This window comes from Acanthopagrus latus, chromosome 9 (genome assembly GCF_904848185.1).
Source record: "Acanthopagrus latus isolate v.2019 chromosome 9, fAcaLat1.1, whole genome shotgun sequence".
Classification (NCBI taxonomy): Eukaryota; Metazoa; Chordata; class Actinopteri; order Spariformes; family Sparidae; genus Acanthopagrus; species Acanthopagrus latus.
This window is the reverse complement of record NC_051047.1, coordinates 2,981,435-3,002,551: the sequence shown is the minus strand read 5'-3', so window position 1 is coordinate 3,002,551 and position 21,117 is coordinate 2,981,435. Positions and strand designations below refer to the sequence as shown.

The following is a 21,117-nucleotide window of genomic DNA, read 5'->3' as shown; positions in this document are numbered from 1 at the left end:
GCTTTTAATGTTATAATTAGGATAATATCCAGAGTAACACAGGTCACTGGAACACTTGTTTTAATCGCAGGTTCATGATGGGAAACAAATTGATTATATTTTCAACACAAGTTAGTCCAAAAATTAAAGTTAATTCATTATCTACTCTACCCATGCTGAGGCTGAAGTCTTGTATACCACGGACTGTGACACACTGATCTTTTCACGTTCCTAACCTTGTGCGTCTCCACCTGAGGTCAGCAGTGAACTTCTCCTGGCTGTGTAAATGCGTCTCCTGCAGCTCCTGGTATTGTTTATTAAGGAGACTTAAACTGGATTTCCATCTCAAGCTCTCCCTGAAGATTGTCAGTGTACTGTCTGTCTTCTACATTATCATTAAATTGACCATGTGTAATGCAGGGTTATTCAGATAGGGAACAGAACAAAGCGTCCTGCTGAGGAGAGGACCTCCACCCAACTCACCTGTTTGTTGAGAAAAAGAATACCTAAGAACAGCCATTCTGCCATCAGCCTGTCTATAGTCGTGAATATACCACATTCATCACTAAGTTGGTTCTCTCCATTTCTCTCCCTTTGTACACCCTGTCTGACATTGTCAGAACTGTATTAAATCATAAAATGTATCAATATATACATATTGGGTGTCAGAACATGTAATCATGTTGATATGAAATTATAACTCTAAAGAAAAACTCTAAACTCTAAAAAAGGTTTAACTCTAAATAATGTAATTTAGAGGATAGCACACTGCTATCTGAGGAGTTTTGGTAATTGCTTTTAGCACAATTATATATGAAATGCATTTTAGCATTCACAGCCAGTTAACTTTTTTCCAAATAATTTTGGAACGTCAATAGAAGTGGATTACACCAGGCAAGCTGTATGGAGCCATTTTATGTTTTTATTTTTTTTCCAAGTCCCTATAAGAGATTTCCCGATTTTTCTCACAGGTTTAAAAGAAACCATGATCAACCTGGGCTGGTGCTGTTGACCATGACCCCTCCTCCGGCCTGCATTATACCGAGACAAGACTTAAGCCAAACACTCCACACAGCAGCTGTTCAGAGCTTATATCTCATGGTCTTCGCTGACAGATGGAGTTGATTGTAGGAGCTCTACATGTGTACTTTTTTCACAACATTTCAAAGACTAAAATGATCATCAGCCATTGGAGTCTGCTGATGAAAGTCATGTAATGTGAGATTGTTTAATTAGCTGCAGTGTGTTTAGATGAGCTGTTAAACTAGACTGCTGAGAAAAACAGAAATCTAAATGTCTTAACTCAATGGACACTGGTCAAACTACTGACAATGATCATATGATTGAAAGCTCCAGGACAGTAACTGAACAGAACTTGTGCTGTGATTGTCACCCAAGTAGTGGTTTTCAAGGTTGAACATCAGACATGGCTGATGAACACTAGTATAAAAGAACTAGATAAACTGTCACATCTGAACAATTGAATTTATTAAATAAAAAAAAAAAATCACAAAACAATCACCATTAATAATGACTACATTGTACAAAACAAAAGTCAAATGATTGCTGCTATTTGCCAGTTTACAAAGAATAATGTCCTGGAAAAAAAAACCCCACCGACTGTGTGCTCTCTGTAAGTAATAATCTTGCCTTTTGCAGCCCTTTGTGACTCGCACTAAAGACAGAGTGTATGAAGGTCAATGTTTAACATCACATGGACACCACAGGTTATCACACTTGGACTTTGTAGCTGAGACCTTAAACGGTCCAAACTAGTTTGTAACTTGAACTCTACCTCATGACCCTGCCCCACTGCTCTGCTCTTACATACATCAGCCATACTGTATACTGTGCAATCAGTATTCAGCTATGAAGGTGAATGACCTAAAGGCTGCTGGTCAGATAAAAACTCACAAAACCTGCATGCATGAAAATGTCTCCCCAAGACAAATGTGCCACACACCTCAGTAAACATTAGTTCAATTGTAGTACATCATTTTAAACAGGCCCCTGGTGATACTCAGGCTCTGGTTATTTAGGCACTCTTCATCCAACTGTGGTCATGTACAAGGGAACATGTGACATCAGACATACAATACCATGTCACTATTTCAAGGACAAAGTCACAGAAAATGCTCAAGCTCTGTGAGAAATAATTTGTTTAATTAAATGACAGACCTTAACCTACATAATATTAGCTGAAAAATGAACATGACAGATATAAAAAACAAAAACAATTAACATGACACAAATAAAAAGGACAGTTCCAATCCTGGCAAGGCATCTTTTCTCGTTCTCTCCCTCTGTGGTACCACAGCATTATAAATGTGTATACTATATTAGTTTCTGCTTAGACCACTTTAATCACTTACTACCTCTTACAGAGATTGAAAAGATCTCTCCAGTCTAAGCAGTTTTCTCTCTGGTATTTTACATGATGGGCTGAGTTTCGTGCAGATGTTGATGGCTGAGGAGGATTCTGATGTAGTAACTGATAGCATTGGTCACTCATCCTCAGTTTTTTTGAGCAGACTGGGTGAATGGGACAGAGGACGACAGAGTCAGGCAAGGCTGGCTCCTCCAGACACCCAGACAAAGGGGCAGGAGGCAGAATCATGTAAAGTAGTGGGGGTCATCAACTGTTTGCAGCTCCAACATACTCATGGCCGGTTAGACAGTCTGGATGGGCAAAGTGTGGTTGAGGTGGGTGCCGGTTCTTGGAGGATTATCTTTTGTTCCTCAGCCACCTTCAGCACCACTTTGCCTTAGTCTGTACAGTGAGTCAGGGGGATTGGCTTAGAAACCCATGCCACCTCCCATACCACCCATACCGCCCATGCCTCCCATGCCGCCGCCTGGCATATCCTTCTCCTCCTTGGGGAGCTCTGTAACTACAGCCTCAGCTGTGGACAGCAGAGACGCTACTCCTGCAGCGTCCAGCAGGGCTGTCCTCACCACCTGTGGAGGGAGGAAATGAGAGGTTACAGCATTTCTATGTTCTGCATGGGAAACGATTCTTGTATTTTGCCCTGGACAACACACTTACAATTTAATCTCTTTAAATTATTGAGATATTTTAAAAAAGCTTGACCTGGGGGGGGTCTTTGTGGGTAAGGGATAGGCAAGTCCAAATAATATTCACAAAAAAATAATGAGTCAAAAATACAAATTAATACCACCTATAAACTTCATGAAACCTATGATACCCTCTGAACCACTGTGTCAGTAATGACCTCAGTCATTAGTGGCATACACTGGACACTTTGTAAATCTGCCTTCTCTACACATGTGGATTACTGTGCAGTCAGAGAATGTGCAATTATGCCAAATTAGAAAAGTCGAGCATAAATCTAACCCAGCATACTGTTCCATGTTAGCAACGTTAACCTACCACAAAACTAGTAACCACTCAACGGGCAGATGAATACAACAGCGGTGTTGTGACTTGAATGCAATGAAAGGGGGACATGGAATGCCACAATTATAGGCTGAAAGTTATCAATAACACCTTCAACTACACTACACCTCCACAATCAATGAGCACTGCACCTTGGTGGGGTCAATGATGCCCTTCTCCACCATGTCGACGTACTCTCCCAGCATGGCATCGTAGCCGAGCTCAGATGATCCCTGCAGGATCTTCTCCACAACTAGTGAGCCCTCCACACCTGCATTCTTAGCGATGGTCATAGCAGGAATACGAAGGGCCCGTCTGATGATATCCACACCTGTTCAGAACGAGAGGAAATCAGATTTATAGAGAGGACGTTTGACAAACCTGAAACTGAATTCTAGAAAAATGGCTGCTCCTTTGACTATCAATATAGGATTATTGTAATGCCAATAAAGCCCTGGTCAAATTTGTATGGTGCCAGTTCTAACTGATCAACATTTTTCAATAGTTAAATACTGAAAGCAGATCCAGCAACCGTTCATGTATAAAACTCATTGGCAACAATTATCAGGCACAATGTTATTATGCATGTTGATGTTAGGACCCACTTGTTGATTTTTACTTTTCCATGTGTATCTGTTCAATCAGCATTCACAAATCCTTCATACTTCAATACTTTATCGAGGAGAGTGTTTTTCCTGAGAACATTTTCTGTTGGGAGTTAACAGCCAGTGTGCTCGCATCACTCATGTCAATTTCAGTTTCAACAGGGCTGCTCAAAATCCTCCCAATAGTTCCCATTTGCTTATCACCTTGATGTATATTTTAGCTAGCAACTAATTATGTCATGTGTCAGGTTTGCATGCGTTACCTGCACAAACGTGACAGACTAACTAAAACATTATGGGAAAGACCAAAATGTATTTTCACTAACATTTCAGTTCAAGTATTTTCATTTGAAACTCTGCAGTTTTTTAAATAATATTTTATGAATTCATTTCATTAATCGATTTACTAACCAATCTTCTGGTCATTATTGGCAGTCTTGATGGTATCAAGGGAGGGGATGCAGCGCAGCAGAGCACAGCCTCCACCTGGTACAATACCCTCCTCCACAGCAGCCCTGGTGGCATTCAGAGCATCTGTCACACGGTCCTTCTTCTCATTTACCTCAACATCACTTGTTCCTCCGATCTGAAATGAAGAGCATGCATCACAAGTTTATAGTCACACAAAAAAAAAAAACTATGGTGATCTGCAGTTTGAACTGTCTGCATTTCTGCTCAAGTACCTTGAGCACAGCCACTCCATCAGAAAGCTTGGCCAGCCTCTCGTTGAGTTTCTCCTTCTCGTAGTCACTGGTGGTGCTCTCCAGCTGCTCAGCAATCTCTGCTGCACGTTTCTCAACTTCCGCTGGGCTGCCTCCTCCCTTCAGCAGCAAGGTGTCATCTTTGGTTATCTGCACTTCACCAATCTTACCAAAGTCATGAGCCTGGATGTCTTCAAGAGCAAGGCCCAGAGACTCGTCTCCAAACACCTGGAGAAAGGAGAGGATCAATACATATAAAATATGTCCCAATGTCCGAATGTTTCACTCAAAAATCATGTCACACACTCCAAATTAAACTTTAAATGCACAGAATTTAGAACAGAAATTCAAGTCACTTGACAATGAAAAGGGGACTTACAGTGCCTCCTGTGGCGATGGCCATATCCTTTAGCTGATTCTTCCTGTTGTCTCCAAAGCCTGGGGCTTTAACAGCCACCACCTGAAGCCCAACCTTCAGCCTGAAAGTTTCAAATTTGTTGAATATTTGTTACCATCAATCCTTATTCAAGACCTCTTTTCAGTGCAATATCATCCTTCATCTGACTACTATATTCAAGCTAAGCCACACACAAGCTATATTTTTACCAGGAAAGTTTGATCAGGCAACAAACTCAACGTACCTGTTGAGAACCAAGGTGCTGAGGGCCTCTCCATCCACATCCTCAGCCACAATAACCAGCGGTTTACGGTGCTGGTTGGCAATCTCCAGGGCTGGCACAATGTTCTGGACGCTGGAAATCTTCTTCTCACTGAGCAGCAGGTAGGCATCCTGGAATTCACACTTCTGGCCTAAAAACAGAGATAACGGATTGATGGTGTTCCTTCATAGGCAAATGTGAGGACAGGAAGTGTTGGATAGAACCAATCACAAGGTTTGTATAACTTCTAGTTAAAAAAAACAAAACAAAACAAAAAAAACCCTGCATCACACATTAGCTTACATACAATTTATTTTTTCATGTTATTTCAAAATGTGTAAATCTATTTCATCTGTGAAACATCTTCGGTGCTGAAATGACAACTGAAATAAACAAGTTTGCCTATTTGACATTTCCCTGCAAAGCGAGTCAACCACTAGTTGTCCTCCCAGAATTGGCTAGTTATACAACAAGCAGCCTTACCTTTAGCAGAATTGATGAAGTAAGGGGAGATGTAACCTCGGTCAAACTTCATACCCTCGATGATCTCCAGCTCATCGTGCAGAGTCTTCCCATCCTGACATGTGAAGGATGCACTGATTATTACTTCTCATACCAAAACAACAGTAGACTCTGGTTACAGAGTGTCATCTAGATTACCTCAACTCTCTCTAAACCTGTCCAAGTAAAAATTGGCAGTTAAAGCAGAGACAATATTACCCCACTCTTGACACATCTAAAAACGTGCTCCCATTAAGATTTACAGTTGATTTTAAAAATCTGACACATCTCTCTATAAAAGCAAGGAATCTGTGTGTGTGTGTGTGTTCCTCAAATATCTCGGCGGATCAGGATCAGACTGACCTGACAGTTTCAACATGGCTGCTGTATGGTTCAAGAGTGTGCAACGTCGCATTTGTTTGGACTGCAAACGCTAGCGCTGCAAACCATAGCCACCACAGTCACATGCGCACCAGAGCCAATAATGTAAATAATGTCCGCCACGCTTTTTCGTGAACATTTCCATTACGTTGCTTGTGTCTGGTGCAAGAAAAAATACAAAATGGTAAAAATGGGCTTTTGTCACTAAAGCGTCCAGGCAGCAGTTTGGTTGTTGAGGAACAGTAAACTGTGGGAGGGACGGAAGCGGACGAATGACAGGCAACGACGGCTGGTGTAGAGACAGTGATAGGGACAGAGATACTGAGAGTTGAGAGATTTGTGACATTTAGCGTGTTTGAAGTGTATAGTTAGTTTGTTATGTAGTGTGTTTAGTGTGTAGTAGAGTTGGTTTTTTGTTTAATGAGTCAAAACAATGAGGAGATGATGAATGTAGCAGGCAGTGCAGCTCCTCTTTCAGCTGGAAGGAGCTCAGGCAGACCTGAGTACTGCCTGCATTTAAATGTAAATAAGTTGCATATAACTTTGTAAACTTTTAAAATGTGTTCACATATACATACATACATACATACTTCCTACTGGCACTGCACTAGTACTTCTAAAGCACAGTAAGGGCTAGCAAATCAGTTTCATCTTTAAAATTCTCTTAAAAACAAATTCTCCCACATTTCATTTTATTACCATTTTAAAAAATTGTAGAACACTTTTATTTAAAGCGTCCATCTGTTCTTATTCATGATTATGTTTGTGGGTCAATTTTGAATTTTTTGCTGCTTTGCATGTAAAGCACATTGTAAACACTGTTTTTGAAAAGTGCCATACAAAGTTATAATTACTATTATAAATTAAGCAATCATTAGGGCAATAAATCAATCTTTTTATACCTTTATGTGAAACTGTGACACTAACCTTGACAGTGATGACTCCCTTGCGGCCGACCTTCTTCATGGCATTGGAAATTATGTTACCAATCTCCACGTCACCATTTGCTGAGATTGTAGCAACCTTAAGACCAAAGACAATATTAAAGCATTATCACAAATTCAACATGTGCAGCTACTTATCATTTCAATAAATTCATTACTAATTAATCGTACCTGTGCGATCTCTTCCGGGGTTGTGACTGGTTTTGAGAGATTTTTCAGCTCATTAATGACAGTTTCAACAGCCATCATGACTCCGCGACGGATTTCCACAGGGTTAGCTCCTTTGCTGATGGTGTCGAAGCCCTCTTTGGCGATGGCGCGAGCCAACACAGTGGCGGTGGTGGTGCCGTCACCAGCCTCTTCATTGGTGTTGTTGGCCACATCCTGCACCAGCTTGGCACCAATGTTCTTGTACTTGTCCTTCAGGTCGATACTCTTGGCCACTGTCACACCGTCCTTAGTGACCTTTGGGCTGCCCCAGCTCTGCTCAATGATGACAGTGCGACCCTGAAACAGAGACAGAAAGTGGTGAGGTGAAGGTCTGCAACATTGGGGTTGGTGAGTTTCATTACCAAAAGAGATTAATTGATCAATAGCCCGGCCAGTGATTTTTAAACCATATAACCTCACAGTACCTTTGGGCCCATGGTGACAGCCACAGCATCAGCCAGCAGATCCACTCCCTGCAGCATGAGGGCACGAGCATCAGCTCCAAACTTCACATCCTTTGCGTATGCTCGTGTGAGGTGAGGAGCCAGTGCCCTGCACACAGGCCTCACCTGCTTCATGACTGTGGGTAAACGGAACATCTCTGTGGGAAGAATAAAAAAAAACAGAGGGGAAATTATGCAACATGTCTGAGATGTCTTAATGATCACTGCTATGAACCAAAGGTTTCCAAATGAAAATGATTGTGTTCCTTTTTGAAAGGGCGAGAATGTCAGAAGAATATTTTACACAATGACAATAGGTGTGTGGACCATGTTACAAGTGGAGCCAAAGCACACCTAAATAATTATTCTCCAAAGCCATCTATCCCTCCCCCAACTATCACAACAGGACAGATTGTGTTACAACGGTTAACTGTGCCCCTAGTGGTCACTAGTGGTAAGATGTGCCACCAGTGAATGAATTAACCCTCCACTCATTGGATGGTCAAATATTTTTAGGGTTCAAGTCACCTTATACAAAAAGGTGCAGTATAACCATAAACGCATGTCACAGCAAAGCTCACACTTTCACACCAACACACTCAATGTAAATATTGGTGAAAACAATGTTGAAGAAATCTGACCAAACATCCGACTACACTCAACTGCATTAATTAACGTTCAGTCTGTCAGTTATTTTTGTATTATTTCAAAGATATATATATATATTTTTAGCCAATATGAAACAGAAGAGCAAATTCCTACATTTAAGATACTGGAGGCAAGACGCATTTTTGCCTAACAAATGTCTTTAAACGTTTTTACATTAAAAAAAAAAAAAGTATTGTCGAACCCCTTTTATTACTATTAAAAAGAAGCTGCCTGCTGCCGTGTCCCACAGGACAACAGGAAAAACGTTAAGTTAGCTTCGATACGCTTGCACATCGTGTCAAGTCATTCGACACCATTTTTATGTAGTTGGAAAACGCCGATCCTCATTGCTAATCCGGTTAATGTTTATACTGGCCTTGGTCGTGACTGGATTATTCAGTGCATCCCCAAACTAGTTCCTGGTTACCCCACGTGTGCTCCTCAGGTCGTGCGTCACAAGGTCAAATTGAAAAAGCATGTGCGGAACTGCCTCACCATCCCTGCTCAGCCTAATGAATGACCATCACACTGAAAGTAACTCTCTCATCAAGAATTGCTCAATAATTGTATGACTGGCGACAATTCTTAGTGATTGCGGTCTCTTCCTGTGTCTCATTCACGTTGTCCATGGCACTCTACTCGGGTATGACTTCCATAACCAAGGTTTAATCAGTCAGAGACGAGACGCGACATTCCTGTTTAAATAAATGAACTCAATATCCGTGTAAGGCAAGATAATAGCTCACAAAGAGGGTTCGACAGCTAGCGATAGTCTGTGGTGACATTAAAGCATGCGTGTCCTTGCAGTTGAGAGAGAAATCTGTTAGCAAAGACTAATTAAAGCTAGCATCGCTGAAAAGTGTTGCGCTGAGTGTTACACTTAAGCCAGGACAAAATTTGACATCGAGAGCTAGCATTTGTCGCATTATGCCGTCTGTAATATTTGCTATGTAGCTTTGAAGACTTTATAAAATGTCAGCACTTACTTATGAGGTAAAAAGCGTGTGGCGGCTTCAAGGTGCTCGTCTGCAAGACGGAATGATATAACGACTGGAACTAAGGACAGCGGTATGGAGCAAATAAGCTGCCGAGGGAGGACTGCACATGGCCCATCACATCCGGGTATTTCACCGGCAAGCCCCGGACTCTGAATAACACCATAATGCATACATATTTTTCTTATATGACTTTATTTCCAAAGAAACGATCTGACGGATTAAACTAGATTAAAAGTACTTAAAGCCTTAATACGCAAATTGTAACGATACTTCACCGTTTCGTATGTTTTATTCACAATACATGCCAGTGCTCGTTCCCGGGCGGCATATTCTAGAATTTTCGCGTGTGCCATTGGAGGAAAAAAATAAAGGTCAAAGTTGAAATTGTGCAATATTGCTTTGAATTTAAATGTGTGAATGGCCGAGAAATAACAAGAATATAGAAATCACCCAAATATAGCTTCGTTTTATTAAACAATCAGTATAAATGTACATTAATTGTTTGACTCTTTGCATAAGATTTGCTAGAATTTTCTGTTAGGCAACGAGTCGGCCTTCAAGTTCAGGTCAGGCAGTGCGCATGCGCAGAATCGTTCTGGATATTTCCTCACGTGGAGCGATTCCCCTTCAGTGTGTTAGATCCACGCTCACGAAAAAACCGGGGTGCAGCTCCACGCCGACTATCAGCCCTCTTACACATCAAGAATGGTAAGACACCTCGTTCATAACTGTCACTATTACCTACTAAACTATAGAGTCAGCTGGACAGCCAGCGGACCGACCGCATAATTGACCAGGCTGCTAAATTATAGTTAGCAGTTAATGTTATGTTAGCTACCTTCAACATCGATCATCACAAGGTCAAGCCGCTGAGAAGCTGAGAAGGGAACATTTGCCAAATATATTCATGTTTATGTCATGATACACTGTAGAAAACACAAGAGGTTTAGACAGGCGGGTTTTATTGGCATCTATTCTCTATCGTTAAACTATGCAGCTACATACTTAAGTGTTAGCTAACTTTCCGCACACTCGGTGGGATGAGTTGGTTTTTCTATCATCGTATGAACACCTGGGATCAGATAGATGAGTTGAGAAATGAATCGCATGCCTTATGAGAATCTCAACCTGGCATCCATTGCTGCAGCAGTCACATGTGGATGATTAACGTGTCTGTGAGCACATAGACCAGTATTAAGACAAGTGTGGTGCGATTCTCTTTGAAATCGGCTTCGGTTGATCGGATTCATCTGTCATATTGTACAATGCATGCCCTTGGTCAATGAAAAAGTATGAATTACATATGCGTTTAAATCATTTCCGGCTTCCGCTACGTAGTCTGTGACCTCATGACCTATCCGCGTTCAGCAAATGTCCAATAGTAGCTGAAGTAGTATAAGATAGTAACCTGTTATGACCGTTTATCTGCTGACATGCTATGGAGAATTTTCACTCTAGCAGCAGTAAGTAGTACCAGAAATAGAAATGGTATGAACAGAATACCAACATTGTGAATTTGATAAGATACAGAACCCAAAATTTGCAGCTTTTTTGTGTAAAACTGCCCAAAACAGCCCTGCAATAAATCCACCTTTTATGAAGATTAGAACAACTCTGGTCATTTTGCAGGCTGAAGTTTGTAGTGCTGTTGATCTTTAATGCTGTAATGCTGAGTGGTGTTGATCCTAGTTGATTTAAATGAGCTGGACAAAATACTAAAGACACCCTAGTATATGAACAGTCTTTGCACCTGATAGTTTGAAAAGGTGAGGTTAATCATAACCATATTATGCAATGTGCACCCCTACCACTCTGTGAAGTACTACAGAGAGAACCTTCTGGAAAACTGGACAAACAGGCCTTGAGTGTTATCTTGACATGTTAAAAACCTGCAGGATATTTCATTACCAGTCAAGGCTGCTATCATCTCTCAGTGTATTTTATCAGCAGTCCTCCAGTTAAACAATGAGTAACTAACCAACCCCCACTATGGCCATCTCCTGAATGTGATCAGTCAACACACTGGGACGTGTTATGGACCCCCACCCCCCCATTAACTCCTTCCTCCTCTCTCCCAAACAACCTTCACCCAAGGTCACTCAAACATCTGCTGTCATTAGACTGTTGGCTGGTGTTTTAAATCTTCTAAAGCTGCTGTCTTCCTGTATTCATCAGCTGCGTGTAACTTGAAGTTCACACTGCCTGAAATATAAGATATAATGAAGAAATGATGATTTTGATTACACTGGGTTTTGCAATAATTGACTTCACAAAGGCTGTCTCTATGAGCGAGTGGCTCATTTATAGTTTAGACACAGTCCTCACTTAAGAGTTTTTGTAGCCTTAACCTGTGCTTCCACTCCCCCTTTCAACTTCCCTCCTCACTGCAGACACCATTGCAGATGAATCATTCCTGTATTTCAACCTGAATATCTTTGTGTTTTAAAAACATTTATAACCAACCACTGACAATTTGTGCAGTTTTTGATACTGCAGATGCTTAAGACTAGCAACTATATGCCTAGCTATTATGCTCCATCCAATCACATTTAGAGCTTCTATCTTATCACAGTGTGTGCTTGCAGATGTTGCAAAACCCATCCAGTGTGTTGGGGGTCCAATGTGTTTGGGGTTTATGTAACACAAACCATGTCTATGACCCAAGACAGCCCCCTTGTGGAATTATGGGATTCTGAAGGAAAACATTAAAGCTTTATTGATGGCGTGACAAAATTAAAATTGTTGTTTGATAGTAATTTGTATTATTTGCTAATTTTCTGTCTTTGTGATCAATTACAGGCCTTCAGAAAATTCCTACCCTTATTTGACCGTGTGCTGGTGGAGCGCTTCACAGCAGAGACTGTAACAAAGGGGGGCATCATGCTGCCAGAGAAGGCTCAAGGCAAAGTGCTACATGCCACAGTAGTGGCAGTGGGACCTGGCTCCTACAATCAGGTGATAACCTTTTCTCTTCCTCTTTGTAAAGCATTTTTCAATAGGAACTGTATTGGCTTGTATAGTTGTTGGCTTTGAGAAATCATGGATAATGTTTGGTCTGCTGTTTTCTCCAGAAAGGGGACTTGCAGAAAGTCAGTGTGAATGTTGGAGAGAAGGTACTCCTACCAGAGTATGGTGGAACTAAAGTCACCCTGGAGGACAAGGTGCAGTACATTTTCAGTTCAACTATTTTCAGTTGAATAAACTGTTATTTCATTTGTGCCTCTCTTGGCTAATTTGTTTTCTTAATCTAACCTGCAGGACTATTTCCTGTTCCGTGATGGAGATATCCTTGGAAAATACGTCGAATGAGTCTTCTTTTTTTTTGGATGCTGTAGAACATGTCATGTCCCTGTTATCCCTGGAGCAGAAAATAATTAAGTTGCCTCTTTCATGTCTGTTTTTCTTTTTCTATGTTATTGCAAATGTAAATAATTCTAATTGCATTTTGTTAAAATAATAAAGGTGAAATGTTGATTATTGTCTTTTGGTCCATGGATTTCATACATTTCCTGAAAATAGTCAGGAATTATTTATTATTATTATTATTATTATTACAAAGATAATGCAAACAGAAATTAACATTACTGCCAAGAACACGAAGAACCAAGAACCCCTTGATATAATTCAAAAATCACATAAACTGTATGCTAAGTATATTTATATCACATTTTGTGACAGATCCAACAACTGCTATCTATGGCCTGTGTGTACCAGTTGCCTCGATGTTGATTTTCGGTGCAGTGCACAGAATAGAGCAAACCTAGGCACCTCATTCTCAGAGATTAATAAATGCACTTGTAATCATGTCAAATGGCTCAGGTAAACTTTTAGTCAGTCAGTTTTTCAGGAATATGCACCATCAGCACACAAGATAAGGTCATGATGCAGGACCCTGGTGCATTAATACTGTACTTACATATTCAGTGCAAATTTTTGGACGTTGGACGTTTGGGCCCCTGAGGGTCTGGTGCTTGCTTAACTCTGTTGGCAGCCCTGTCCAGCCTGGATTATTGTGTAGTTTAAGTTATAACAAAGCATCATGTTATGTAAACTGGTTATAGGGTTGATATGTAAAGGCTTTATCCAGTCTAATTGATAAACAGCTGTAAGACAAATGCCATGTGTTGGAGTATAAAGTACAATATGTCTATCAAATCAATGCAGTAGAAGTGTGAGTCAAATATATTTATTTTACAGTGGACTGAAAAAGAACATAAAGTGTACACTTTTTTAAACTAGAAAGATAATATTTTCATTGTTTCTATTGTTATCACCAGTCAATTTATAGGTTTCAGTCTTCTGTGTATCTTTCACTAGCCCATTTTATTTTTAATCTCTTTAGTTTTTACTATGTTGGATGTTTCCTGGCACGTTTTTCATTTCTTTCCAGTTTCCTCTCATGTCTGTATAATTATGAACGGTACTTTGAGTGTGCCAGTGCGTCCATTGCTTTGAGTAAAAAACTGTTGTCATTACTCATTAGTTTAAATGGAAATACAGTATATTAACTTTAATACAGTAAAGTTGAAGTGCCGCATATTTGCAGTTAACTACAGTAAGTAGTGTCTGTAAACATGTGGCCCGTGTATTTAAACTTCACCAATCCTAATGAAATGTAAAATTTGAGCGTGCCGCTTCGTTAATCAGATCATATCCGAGTTTACTGCTACAACACAGCCGCTGACGAACATCCGGGTATTCTGTCGAGATGGTCATGGCGGAGGGTACTGCAGTTCTCAGGAGGAATCGGCCTGGAACCAAGGCAAAGGTGCGTTTTACTCAGCAGGAACATGTGAACATTATTGCAAACAAGCCCCCACGACTACAGAATGCTGTCTCATTTTACTGGTGTGGTCTGACTACACGTCTTTTGTCGACAACTTGCTCGCAGACAACATATAGGAAGGGCCTGACCTGGAAATGGCCAGCTAGCTAACGTTAGCTTTCATCCGTCTAGTTCCTGGAGTAACGTCAACTAATACGACTGTGGGTTTTACTGTACATTTCGGAGCTCTGTGTGATTATCAGTGTTGCTGTGATAATGAAATAGAATTTTTTTATGGGGCGAATAAGGTTCGTAGGATGATCCCAAAACGCACAACCATGGCTAACTTAAACCCTGGAATAAATGCTCTTTAACTGTTTGCTTTGCAGGAAACAGTCGCACCCCCAGCTGACGCTATATAGCTAGGTTAATTAGCTAGTGTCATGTTAGCTTCGTAGCTCGGAGTAATGTAGGATACCGAAAGGCCGCTAACTTTGACGATACGACATTCTCTCACCAAAACTCGCAAAACAGAGCTTTTTTGTAACCATTCTTCTAACCGAGTTAGGTTCTTTTACACCATATATCATTTGCCCTAATTGTTGTAACGATATGGCTTTATGAATCCAATTGTAAAACGTCAGATTATAGCTATGTAGCAAAGTTTATGCCACAATGCCAGCTTTGTCCACTTGGAGTGTAGACTAAAATTGTTCTCCCTCCATGTATAGGATTTCTACAACTGGCCGGATGAATCATTCGAGGAGATGGACAGCACTCTAGCTGTCCAACAGGTGTGTTGTCATGTCATGTTGTGCGTGGGTGTGAGTGTTGCCTTCGGATTGGGTTTGTGTAGCATGTCAGAAGGACATAGTGACATCATTGTGTGTATGTTAGAGCTAAGATGTAGGCGTCGAAATAACGACGATCATCTAATTCCTAGATCATGATGAATTTGAAACGCAATACCTATTGTTAAACGTATTTTACTGGATCCTTCAGCTAAGCAAGCTATAGGTAAATAGTGTCTGATTACAACATTATTTATTATGATTTCAGTTGGCCATAAGGGCCAGATAAGTTCACAAGATAGATCTCTTGAAGGACAAGTTTGCACTATGCAATGTGACCGAACACACCATTCACATGACCATGTGTGCACTCAGATAAAAGGATGAATGTTAGCTGCAATGATTCCCCCTTCCATACTTAAAATAAAGGCATCCCGTTAACACTGATTCAATAGGAGTAATTTGGGACTAAACCCCAGTCCTTATTCAGTGAGAAATTGCATTCCTATAGTCAACTCTATTAAAACTTTCTTCCTTCAAAATGTATAAGTTATGGAATATTGACATGGACACAACATACTTTTGCTTAATTGACAGACATGAATTGCAATATACAAGCAAACTTTCTAATAATTCTTCAGCTGACTATTCGATGATGGCACACTCCTTACTTTGCCTTACTAGTATTGGTTATAAATTTCTTTATTTAAGACAAAATAAATTATATTTTATTATCTCACTCTTTGTGCCATTGCTTAGATTTTAATTTAACTTATTTAAGATGTTTTACTCTGAAGATGATTTTGATGAGTTTAGTGCACTGTAACAGCAGCAGCTTGTCTGATTTTGATGTAAGTGGCAGAAAAGGAGCTACCCTACTCTCTTCCCATTGACCTACAGTTCTGAAGTTTTCCAGATATTTAAGTCTCCAATTGGGCCCTTGTGACTGATCTGGCTAAATCAGACTACTGAAGTCTCATAATAGCTTCAGCTGACTGGACTGGATTCTGTCCCCCCTCTTTCAAATTGGAATCACATTAGGATCTCTTCACAGACTGTGAGGAGGGCTGAATGATTACGTGGCCATAAAATCTTTCAGTGTACAAATGTTTTTGTGAGGATTGAACCATAATATACTTGGAAAAAACATGAACCTATCTTTTAACTGTAATGGGTTTTAAAAGATCAGGAAACCACATGTAGGTGATTTGATGTAAATCTCACATTATGTAGTTTGATCACACAGCATACAAATGTATCTTCCTCCAGTTGTGTAGGCTTCATTCAGTTTTGAGACCTGATCCTTGTTTTAGTTTCCTAGAAAAACCCTGATTGTAAAATCTTTAGCTCACGTAGGCACTGTGGATTATCTGTATTGTGTTTATATCAAGGCGATGATCACAATGGTGCTGCTGAGTGAGGGTCTCTACTAAAGTGTGTTAACTCTTAATAACTCTGTTTCAGTACATTCAGCAGAACATTAGATCAGATTGTTCCAATATCGACAAAATCCTGGAACCTCCGGAGGGTCAGGATGAGGGAGTGTGGAAGTACGAGCATCTCAGGTATGTCTTGGAGTGTGTGGTTTTGTTTTTATTTTAAACATTTTATTTATTGATTTTTCAATAAGTTGATCCATTTATTTGGAGATATTTTTTACTAGTCATATTGCTGTGGGCTCTTTATATCACATGTTGGTATGGAAATGTACTGCAAAGACACAAAAGAAGGATTATTATTATATAGTTACAGATATATAACAACATGGCATCTACTGAGGTATAGGCATGGTGGATTTATATAAGAACGTTTAAGGGCCACTTTGAAACATATTGTGAAAATATGAGCAAGTATTGGGGTTAATGGAAAAGATGGAAAGATGATTATGTCAGGGAGAATGGGTTCTCATAGAGAACAGATTTTAAAACACAAATACTGTGAAGAGTTCAGACAGAATCTCTAAGTTTGACCATTACCAGAAATCATATAAATTATGCGCTCATGCTCATTTGTCTTTCTAGTAACTGTGCTCCCTGTTGTGTTTGTAGGCAGTTCTGCCTGGAGCTCAATGGATTAGCTGTAAAACTGCAGGTAAATGATCTAATTCTACAGAAAACACACACACACACACACACACACACACACACACACACACACACATATACATATACATATATATATATATATATATATGTATATATATATATATATATATATATATATATATATATATATATATATATATATATATATATATATATATATATATATATATATATATATATATATCTCATATTTGATGATGCATATATTTAAAGTTTCCGTGTGTAACTAAAGCAAATATATACATGACATTTAATTTAGGGGTTTAAAAGAACACTTCTTTGGAAATGAGCTGTTGGTTTACCTATTTTAAAGTTTATTTGCGCTGCATACTCTGCTGCTGGATAAGCGCAAGAATTTAAGTTACATTTAAAATATAGCTGCTAGTTTTGTACAAACTACTGTTAGTGTTGATGTCTCACCATTCAGTTTGAGAACTGTAGATTGAACTGCACTGAAGGAGATGCCATAATGTTATTCTAAGGAGGTGTGCTTTATAAGCATGTTCAGTGATGCTCGTCTTCTACTTCAGAGTGAGTGCCATCCAGACACTTGCACCCAGATGACAGCCACAGAGCAGTGGATATTTTTATGTGCAGCCCACAAGACACCCAAAGAGGTGAGTCAACGCGGAGCTTTATTCAAAGCTCATTTTGTCACTCACGGCTTTATGAAATAATTTTTAGCACCTCTCTGAAGATTACTGTTGCATGTTTGAATCCCTAAACATGATTTATTTGTCTTTGCCTTTGTGCTCTTAATGACCGTTGTGTGTTTTGATCTGCTGCATCTACAGTGCCCTGCCATTGATTACACCAGGCACACGCTGGACGGAGCTGCCTGTCTTCTCAATAGCAACAAATACTTCCCCAGCAGGTCAGTTTTCTTACTTGAATCTGTAATAATTTATGTTTTTGGCCGCTTGGAGGAGATGGAAACGAGCTGTGAATGAGAAACTGACTTACCATTTGAAAGTTAATGTGGCAACACAATTATTTTTTTGCACATGTGATCCTGCCTACCTGGCAAAGTTTACTCCAACATTCACCCGTTCAGCTTTGTTTTTTGCTACCCAACTCCTCAGGGAATCTGATAAGCTAGGTTAGTCACTGACTGTGTCTGTTTGCGGCTGAGCAGGTAGATTTCAGTTTTAGAGTTTCTTTGCTGAAAGCAGCTGGGTGCTGCTGTGAGAGAGACTGAACAGTGAGCTTCAACTCGGTACCAAATCTCAGTACAGTCAAAAGGAAGGTTCATCACTATGAGTGACCTCTTTCATATTGTCATGTGATGCATTGTCATTGTGAAAAGAATGCGGTATACTTATAAATGAGTTTGTGCATGATGTTGTTTGATGCTTGTCCCTGAAGGCGAAGTATATATCTCGCTGTCATAGAGAAGGGTGAGACTGAGAGTTGTACAAATGGAAATGATTCTGCACACTTTTGAACGCATTCATGAATATGCACTCCAGTCTACTCAAGTAAAGTGAAAAGTTCTTGAGTTACAAATGAAAGAATTTGAAAGAAGTTCATATCCTGCATTCTGTTGACTCCCTACACCTGGCCAGTTGTTGTGAGAAATTTCAAGTTCCATTTTTACGGCATTTTAACTAACTCTGTGTTACATATCTGTTTGACATTATCTACCCTGTTTGCTTTATCCCCATTCAACACTCATACCTGTTAGCCTCATGTTTAGTTTATATTCAGAGAATAAGCCCACAACACACATTTTATACAAATAATTGTTTGACCCCTTTACTGCCATCATGTCTTGAGCTTTGGATTGCTGTGAAAATCACCATAATACCATTGCTCTGGCTTACATTTAGTACATCATTTTTAACAGCTACCAAATGATTTGTCTTTCTAGGGTAAGCATCAAGGAGTCATCGGTGGCCAAACTGGGCTCCGTCTGTCGTCGCATCTATAGGATATTCTCTCATGCCTACTTCCATCACCGCCAGATATTTGACAAGTATGAGGTAGGTTTCTTTGGAGATACCTTATGAAACATATGATAAACACTTGAGACTTTTATTTTGGTCTGTGTATCTTTTCCATAGTTGACTAAAATGTTTCAAAGGTACAGTACTCTTGAATTCAGATTCAATATAACAAGGACATGAATATAACAATATAGGACTGTAACTGTAATGTAAGTAAATAATAGCCCTGTGCATAGTAAAAAGCAAATGTCAGGGATGACTGTCTAAAGTACATCCTTATGTAATTTTATGTAAATTTTATTTGTAAAGCTGCTCAATTGAATTGTATGTTGATGAATCAAACTGCAGAACTTCATTGTTGTGCACGTGTGTGTCTGCTTTTGCTTTTCTGCATAGAATGAAACGTTCCTGTGTCACCGGTTCACACGCTTCGTAATGAAGTACAATCTGATGTCCAAGGACAACCTGATCGTGCCCATTCTGGAAGAGGAGGCACAGAACACCTCATCAGCTGGGGAGAGCGAGGCCTAAGATTCAGCTGCTGCCATAAGGGAGACAAATGTAAAAACACAGTTTTACACATTACAGAGGAGACACATTCACACACCTTCATATACAGGACACACACACACACATACACATATATATAAAAAAATATATATATATATACACACTACAGTGTATTAAGGCTCCTGTCTAGTAACACTGTCCATGTCCCTCCACCCTCATCACCTGTGTCTGTCTCAAAGGAAGTAAGGGTAAAGAATACCAGGAGCAGAGTTCAGCCATGCCTGCAGGACAAGATGATGTTTTCTGTCCTAGTTCCACGCTGTCTATCTGTCTTTCAGATTCACTGTGTCTCTGCTCCCAGTGACACACTTGTCTCTGGATACAGCCCTGCTCCCACACTACTCCTTTAGGGAAACCCTCTCCTTTAATCTTCTTTAAGCAGCTGGATTTGCAAAAACCTATGTAACCATGGTGACCTGTATTGTTGACGAAGGCACACACTGACAGTCCGCCTCCCCTCTGTATATAACCCCCACTCCCCTCTCTCTTAATTCACTATCATGTTTTCTGATGGTGCTTCACTCTTTTTTGTGTCTGCTTCTGTTCTCTATTTGCTTGTGTTGCCTACCAGCCTGTTTGGGGGTGTCCCATGAAATGGATCACTAAATTAGCCTGCTGACTTATAACGCTATTAAAACACAATGTAGGTGTGTGGCTTGTGTGGTAGTGAACAAAGACAAACTTAATCTCTAGCTTTGTAAGTGTACTAGCAGTCAGATATTCTTTCTCTTTGGCCTCTGAAATGTTGTTTCAGAGTATTTAGGAAGGCTTGTTGGCTAACTCTGATCCTGCCTTGTGACATGCCCCCATTTTAATACTGTGTCAAATGTGACTGATATTCCCCTTTCCTTCAAATAATAGTAACTGAAACCCTGGCTGTAGGGGTAGACTAAGCTGCTGTAAGCCAGTTTTTACCCCTCTTAGCATTTGATGAGTAAAAGCCACAAGGAGGGAATATCAGCTACATTTTAAGTATTGGAGCACAACCTCCTTTCTTTTACCCTCTCCCTCATTAAGTTATTTTGTGGGAGGAGTCTTGTCAATCCAACCCACTTTTTTTTTTTAATGGACTAAAAAATTTTGTTACTGTCGACATTTTCATGATGTCTGTTAATAAAAAAGACCTATTATTCAGATCATTGTGTGGACATTAATACATTTAATTGATGCAACTGATGTGTAAAATCTAAGGGCTCAGACACATCAAATCCACATTACAGAACAAGTGGCCACAAAGGCTGACTGTTGCATTGTCTCATACCTGGCTGTGTATCGGCCAAAAAAACTGCACTTGAACACACTGCAAAGACTCCAGCCTTTGGTGCAGGTATGATAGAGGGAACTGTGTTTTTGACGTAACTCTCACTAGTATATACACTTCTAATCAAGAGTATGTATGATATTAAGTTGCTCATGGCATGCGCAGGCGAAACATAAGGAGAAATTGTACAGCGCAGCTGACTCTGGGCCAGGG

The 21,117-nt window shown here is 39.9% G+C and overlaps 2 protein-coding genes across 6 annotated transcripts; one reads left to right on the top strand and one right to left on the bottom strand.

The window, feature by feature from the left end:
* Window positions 1-1,445: 1,445 nt before the first annotated feature.
* Window positions 1,446-9,611, bottom strand: hspd1 (heat shock 60 protein 1). The gene is made up of 11 exons (XM_037108727.1): window positions 9,455-9,611; window positions 7,803-7,978; window positions 7,339-7,674; window positions 7,151-7,246; window positions 5,825-5,918; window positions 5,324-5,492; window positions 5,062-5,161; window positions 4,665-4,910; window positions 4,393-4,567; window positions 3,529-3,707; window positions 1,446-2,937 (listed from the first exon to the last, which is right to left on the bottom strand). The coding sequence occupies exons 2-11, from the start codon at window positions 7,974-7,976 to the stop codon at window positions 2,776-2,778; spliced, it is 1,731 nt and encodes a 576-aa protein (XP_036964622.1). The 5' UTR covers window positions 7,977-7,978; window positions 9,455-9,611; the 3' UTR covers window positions 1,446-2,775.
* Window positions 9,612-9,967: 356 nt separating this feature from the next.
* On the top strand, window positions 9,968-20,777 carry LOC119025309 (MOB-like protein phocein). 5 transcript variants are annotated; one of them, XM_037108734.1, is made up of 9 exons: window positions 9,968-10,174; window positions 12,266-12,421; window positions 14,963-15,025; window positions 16,487-16,587; window positions 17,071-17,113; window positions 17,658-17,744; window positions 17,922-18,001; window positions 18,998-19,109; window positions 19,470-20,777. In XM_037108734.1, exons 1-9 carry the CDS (start codon window positions 10,172-10,174, stop codon window positions 19,602-19,604), a joined length of 780 nt encoding a protein of 259 aa, XP_036964629.1. In that variant the 5' UTR covers window positions 9,968-10,171; the 3' UTR covers window positions 19,605-20,777. The 5 variants fall into 5 exon arrangements, with proteins under 5 accessions (XP_036964629.1, XP_036964628.1, XP_036964627.1 ...); XM_037108732.1 differs by lacking the exons at window positions 9,968-10,174; window positions 12,266-12,421 and adding an exon at window positions 14,097-14,234 and having other exon boundaries at window positions 19,470-19,634; window positions 19,922-20,777; XM_037108731.1 differs by lacking the exons at window positions 9,968-10,174; window positions 12,266-12,421 and adding an exon at window positions 14,097-14,234 and having other exon boundaries at window positions 19,470-19,634; window positions 19,823-20,777.
* Window positions 20,778-21,117: the final 340 nt, after the last annotated feature.